At 39.0% G+C, this 6589-nt stretch overlaps 1 protein-coding gene across 1 annotated transcript in view; it reads right to left on the reverse strand.

Annotated features, from left to right (window-relative positions):
- Positions 1-288: 288 nt before the first annotated feature.
- Positions 289-6589, reverse strand: part of tnfaip6 (tumor necrosis factor, alpha-induced protein 6) — a 7241-nt gene continuing 940 nt past the window's right edge. Inside the window, exons 2-6 of the mRNA XM_005746250.1 lie at positions 5821-5958; positions 4940-5101; positions 815-1043; positions 598-638; positions 289-507 (exon numbers count right to left, since the gene is read on the reverse strand). Coding sequence (XP_005746307.1) covers positions 407-507; positions 598-638; positions 815-1043; positions 4940-5101; positions 5821-5958 — 671 coding nt within the window. The 3' untranslated portion in view covers positions 289-406. The remainder of the gene's footprint in view (positions 508-597; positions 639-814; positions 1044-4939; positions 5102-5820; positions 5959-6589) is intronic.

Genomic DNA, 6589 nt, shown 5'->3' on the forward strand with positions numbered 1-6589 from the left:
ACATGGGTCCTGGGTCTGCTTTTCCTCACCTTGCGGTCTCAATCACCTCTTCACTGCAACAGCTAAATTCTGTTTGGTTGTGTACCTGTCTCAGTTTTGTCTTTTAGGTGCTGTTTGTTTATTGTGTGTTTGACACAGATCTGTTTGGTCTATCAACGACTTTTGTCTTTTTCTCTCTCTCTTTTTGTCCCTTTACTTTTTCAATTCCTCCTTCTTGTCTTTATGTTATTATCTTCTCCTGTCTTTCACCAGCTCTGACAAAAAAAAAGAATGTATCCTTGTTTTTCTCAAATAATTATTCCTTTAATCAGCTACAGAGAATTTTTAATCAAGTACATAAGGTAACATCATAAATACAGCAACAGGATTATATCAGTGTATTAAACCATCAGTCATAGGAGGGGCTTTATTTATGTGGGAGAGATGCATTAAAAGCAATATACTGTAACTGGAAGCCCCCAGCTGTAACCGAAGCATCAGAGAGGAACTTCAGTGTCATCACGTTCCCTGGAAAACATCACAAACAAATGTTTTGTATTGCTTTAAATCCAAATGTTTCTTTGTGTTCTTTTGATGTGAAAATGTGAGGGCTCTCACCTGTGCTGATTATATCATCTGGCAAATAATCACCACAGAACCTGGAAATAGATTTTATGAAGTCAGACACTTTCTTGCATTGTTTTTCTTGTAATTAAAAGATTTGGCATTTGAGGCTGTGAAAATGTTACCTTGGGTTCTTAAAACATTTAACTGACATTTTTCCTAAATTCGGACATCTTCTGTGCTAAATAACTACCCAGCTAGTTTTTCTCACCTCCCAGCAAAGCCCGATACGTCATCGTAGCTGTCGTAAACCTCCAAGTAATCTGCCAGACACTCTGTATCATCCTCTACATCAAACTCCATGAAGTGGAGGCGGATCTTCTGGCCCAGGCGGACTCGGATGTGCCAGTAGCAGATCTGTTCATCTTCATACTCCTCAGGGAACCCAGGAGACTGGATGATCTTCTGCTGCTCTGTCAGGACCCCGCCACACTCCTTGGCTATAAGAAGTGACATGAGTGGATCAAGGTTTTCAGAAAATATAATATGAGAATATATTTATATAAAGGGAATAAAATTCAGCTATTACTCTAAATTTTTTATTTCTGTTTAATCAGTCTGAGAACCAGCAGCTATAAACACCCCCAACCTTCACCATAATAGATTACTGTCTTCTTCTTTCTTTTTTTTTGCATGAACCTTTAGTGTGCTAGCTGACTATAACTGGGACTAAACTATTAAACACTCCATGTTTGCTAGTTACAAAGTTACACTTTGCTTTCTAAAGTAATGCATAACATTAATCACATTATATTTTTCAGCATGCAGTATTTAGTACATGTATGTGTACACGTACTTAATTCAGTAATTACATTACAGTCACAAATGTCCTTACTCGCATCACAATGGTTCTTCAGTTATCTTAACCCTGGGTGGACTGAAATAAAATTCAAACAAATCTGCCTTTTTGATTTCAGTTCATTTTCAGTAGAAGGAAAATAGTGGAGTAGTCTACAGCTGTTGTGTAGGTAAGAAGCGATGTGTAATACTTTATTATACTCATTACTTTTTTGAGAATTTACTCAAACATGGTTACAGTTAGTTTAATACTTTAAGTCAACATCTTTCACAGCTCACCGAGCTCAGCTGAATGTTCCACTGGTAAAAACTGTACTTTGGTGGTATTCTTGTGCTGGGCACTACAGAACATAACCTCAATATAGCAATTCTGTATCACTTTAATAGCAAGGCAAGCATCTGTTATCGTAGGGTACACCAGCACTGAAGAAGGCTGGTAGGAGCTCTTGCGGTACATTGATATGGTGGCTTTTGAAATTAAAATCAATGTTCGCTGCATATTTCCCTTCTATACTTTATTTTACACTTGTAAAAAGCAGCACATGACTATTCTAGAATATACTAATGCAATATATGATTTTACCTACTTTAAAAAAAAACGGATTTGACTTTACAAAAAGGTAACTGGGTAATATAACCCAATGGGGAGGAAAAATGTAGTGTCAACAATTTATTCTTTTAGTCTGTTGCTGGGACTGTGCCTCAGCATATGAAACATTTAGGTTTGGGATGTCCCTTTCATGTGAGCTCTGAATAAATTCAAAACAGAGAAAAGGAATCCTGTTGTTGAGCAAGACAAAAATCAAACACACATGTTGAGACGGTGACAATCACTGCTTTGAGCGACACAAAATTAATGTCTTACAGAATCTTTCGTTTTTTGTTCAGATTTGCAACAGTAAGCTAACATCTATCAAAGGGCACAGTTTAGCCAAAATGTCTGATCCAGACATGGTGAGAGGGATTCCACAGCTGGCTGACGTGGTGATCTAAACTGCCAAATTTTGGGATGAGAGAACTATAACCAGTTTCATAAACTGGTTTAAATGAAATTAATATTTTCTAAAAGAAACATTAAATTCCATCAGTATTTTATTATTCTGCATATTAGTGTGTGTATTGTCATATACATTATATAAGACAACATGTTCTTAGCTAGGAGTAAGAGAGCAAGAGACAGTCCTGCAACAGTTTGTTTTCTACTAAAGTGCCACTTAAGTGTTGCTTCTTTCTAAGGTTATCTCAATTCCAATTCTTCATTACGTATTTAGTGGTGACTTGAACAAAATTTCACCAAGGATACAAATTTTGATGTGTGTGTATATACACACACATACACAGGCATCATGACCACCAAGAGGTGAAGTGAATAACGCTAATTATCCCTTGATCGTGACACCTGTCAGTAGGTGAGATATATTATGGAGCAACTGAACATTTCCTCAAATATGGAGGTTGATCAAGCCTTGAAAGCAGCTAATTCCTACAGTTTTCCTACGTTTCTGGATTTGTTACAACCCCTTTGCCTGCATAAAAGCAGTGTTAGAACACACTATGGTACCAAACCCTCGTATCAGTTGAACAGTACTCCACTGCAGAAAGTAGTGTGTTGCTACAAAAATGGCAAGAAAAAAGGCAATTAACAATGGAAAAGAGGCAGGCCATCATGACACTTAAAAAGGTCTTTTCTACAGAGAAATTTCAAAGAAAGTCAAGGTGTCAGTGAGTACAGTTTCCTTCACCATCAAAAGGCACTCAGAAACAAACTGTGACAGGAAGAGGTCTGACAGACCCAAAGACACAACTGAATCAGAGGACAAGTTTCTGAGAGTTAACAGCTTACATGATTGGCGTGAAGAGAAGACTTTGAGCTGCAGGTTTGACAGGACGAGTTGCAGCAAGAAAGCCATTACTAAGACGTAAGGCAAAGAGGCTTGCCTGGGCCATGAAACACCGTCATTGGACTACTGCAGACTGGAAGAAGGTATTATGGACTGATGGATCAAAATTTGAAATCTTCAGTTCATCATGCAGGATCTCTGTACCCCGTGAAGTAGGCGAAAGGATGGTTCCACAGTGTGTGGCGTCAACTGTCGAACATGGAGGAGGAACTGTGATGGTCTGGGACTGTTTTGCTGGATTGAGGGTCGGTGACTTGTACAGAGTGAGAGAAAAACTAAACCAAAACGGCTACTACAGCATTCTGCATTGGCATGCTCTCTGATATGCGTTTAGTTGGTCAGGGGTTCATCCTACAGCAAGATAATGACCCAAAACATAAGTCCAAGCCAAGAACTACCTCAGGAAAAAAGAACAAGAGGGTAAGCTTGAAAACATGCTTAAACAAACAGTCACCGCAGTCTCCAGACTTAAACCTCATCGAGCTGGTTTGGGATTAACTGGACAGAAGGGTGAAAGCAAAGCAACCTACAAGTGCCACATTTATGGGAACTTCTGTTAGAGATACCGGAAAAACTTTATGAAGAATATTTGATATCTATTGTAGAAAGAATGCCACGGATGTGTTCAGCTGTTACATCTGCCAAAGGTGGCTACTTTGATGAGTCAAAAGTTTTAGTGTGCAAATTTATTTGGTTTTTTGGGTTTTTCCGATTGCTTATTTGTACTATCCTTTTATTTAAGAGTACAATGAGACATTAAACTGGAGAGAAACTAAACTTTCAATAGAAAATGATGCAGCATTATTCAGGGTCAACATTGAGCTGTTAGAGCTCATAAGCCAGAATGTGTCTTAGTTATCTGTTATTCATCAGCTCCACTGGCATCCACCAGGTTTATTCATTTTCTGACCATGACTGAAATTATGGTTGTGAGTCAAGACAAAAAATGGTCCCACTATGGTCTCATCTGCACTAGTTGCCTTTATGGTCCTCCATGGTTGACACAAAACTGTGCTAAATCTGAGGCACCTCAAGATGACAGCAGTAAAGATAAACAGTGGTAAAGCTGTAAAGGTTTTAATCTGTACTGACTCACTAAATAAACAATATGCAGAGCACTGACCAGACTCTATCCATGAATGTGCAGCTGTGTTTTTAAGCACCAAGTATTGTGCTGTGTGTCTAGTGATACAAATCCTGTTTATATATACTGACTTAGCAGGTTCCATGTTTTGAGGTGACTGGAACATGGTGCAAGTTTTACCAGTATCCAAATGGATGAGTTTAAGTAAAATTATAAACTGTGCAGTTGTTATGAAGGTTAAAATTAGCTATTGATGATAAAACTGGTTTTGGTTAAAGGCTGTAAAAATGTTTATTTCTACTGTAAAATTTTTCTATTTTAACATAGGAGTCTGTCTCACTTCTGGAGTCAACCTCAAGTGATCTCCAGAGGAATTGTTTTTGGCACATCTACATTTGTATCTTTTTGGCAGCTCTGCTGCTGCTTCATAACCTGGTGATAATTCTATGTGGGACTGCCACTAAGAGCCACCCTTTCCAATTATACATAGTCATTTGATTAATGATGTTAAAATATTAAACAGTGCACAACAGAAAGGGAACGTCATACTCACAGTCTGGGTTGTAGCAGTAAACATCCCATTTCTCACTTTTGTTCAGCCTGTATCCGTAGTCAATTATGCCAACCTTCCCAAAACCACAGTTGGATCCGGATTTAACGATTGGGTAGCCAACGCGTCCTTTGTCAAACCATCCAGCAGCGCAGACATGAAAGCCTGAACATGAGAAGAAATATGTTTTTTTCCCCAACTATCCCCCATGAGCTGTTGATAATACTGACACAAAGAAACTACTGTATGCTACAAAGTATGAGAAGTCTTTTAACTCTGCTAAGAACCAGAGAACAGCTGGTCAAAACCTGCTGGGGACCAAGATTTGGCTGTTTTTCCTATGTGTGCACACACAGAGGAATTTAAGTTAGAGTCACAATCAGCAGCCCCCCCAGAGCAGGCCAGATAAAACATGGCCTCCTGGGTAGACTCCTGTGGAGAAACTCAGCTGTAATAGCTGACAGTAAGGCTGATTGTAAGGCCAGAGGCAGAGTCCATTTCTGTGCTGTGGGAACAGTGACACTACCCACCAAAGAAGTTGCTAACAGACTTTTACAATATACAGGGAGTGTTTAAAATTAGGCGAGATGGGAGATGGGATTAAGGCAACAGGCACCCATAGAAACATTCATGGAAAGAATTGTTTCACTCACTTCTTCCTTTTGACCTTTACCATGTCAGCACATGCACCACTTTTCCTACAAGTTAAAAGCATTCCAGGCGGTTAAGATGTTACATCAGGATGTTTGATGGACTACACATTAAGGAAGCGCCTGCATGTGTTTTGAGTGAATCACTTCTGATGAATTACAGTCCACACACACTTTCTTTCTCTGGAAGGAACTCCGTGTGTGTGTTGTGTTTGCGGATGAACTGCTGCAGACCTATTTGACGAGCTGCCTCCAGTTGTTCGTAAGTGGCCAGCGTCCCTCCCTCATACTTGCAGACAGCCTTGGCCTCTTTATACGTCAACTGGTATCTTCCTTTGCGTGATTCCCGGTGGTAAACTCCAGCTGCTTGTTCTGTCAAAGACAGAGAACAGAAAAGGAAGTCTAAGCCTTGGGATTCTCTGCATACAGAGATAAAGACTAGGTCATCTACATAGCATAGTCATTTTGTGCCTGAGGCATGTTTAAAAGGACCCAGTGGTTACAGCCAATTTGGACACCATGTTTTTATTGTGAGAGAGAATGAAAAAGACTGTGTGATTCTTTCTCTCTTTCTTTTTCAAATTGGAAATTGGAAGGCCACCAACAATTTCGTCCTATCAACAGGGAGTCTTCTGCTGATCCTGTGCTTTTACGCATGCTTGACTGCAAAACTTGGCAGAAAACATTCTAAATTAGCCAACAGTTGATATTTTGATCTTTTTAATGAATGTAATGTTTTTACAATAATTAAACTCAGTGCTACAGTAGCCTTTTCAACATGTCGGCTCAGACTGGTGATATCCAGCAGTCTACATAGTACTACATCAGTATGTTCTGTAACAATGACTGACTTAAAAGTTCATATAAACATGTAACCAAGTAACAAATATTGTATGAATTCTTTTTCTTCAGTCTTGCTTCTGTATGAAGGACTGAAACTGCCTAAATCAAAACTAAGTAAAGTTGGAAACATAGGAAATAAATGAGTATATAAATGAATAGA

The sequence above is a fragment of the Pundamilia nyererei genome, unplaced genomic scaffold (genome assembly GCF_000239375.1).
Source record: "Pundamilia nyererei isolate P.nyererei 1_Seehausen unplaced genomic scaffold, PunNye1.0 scaffold00176, whole genome shotgun sequence".
Classification (NCBI taxonomy): Eukaryota; Metazoa; Chordata; class Actinopteri; order Cichliformes; family Cichlidae; genus Pundamilia; species Pundamilia nyererei.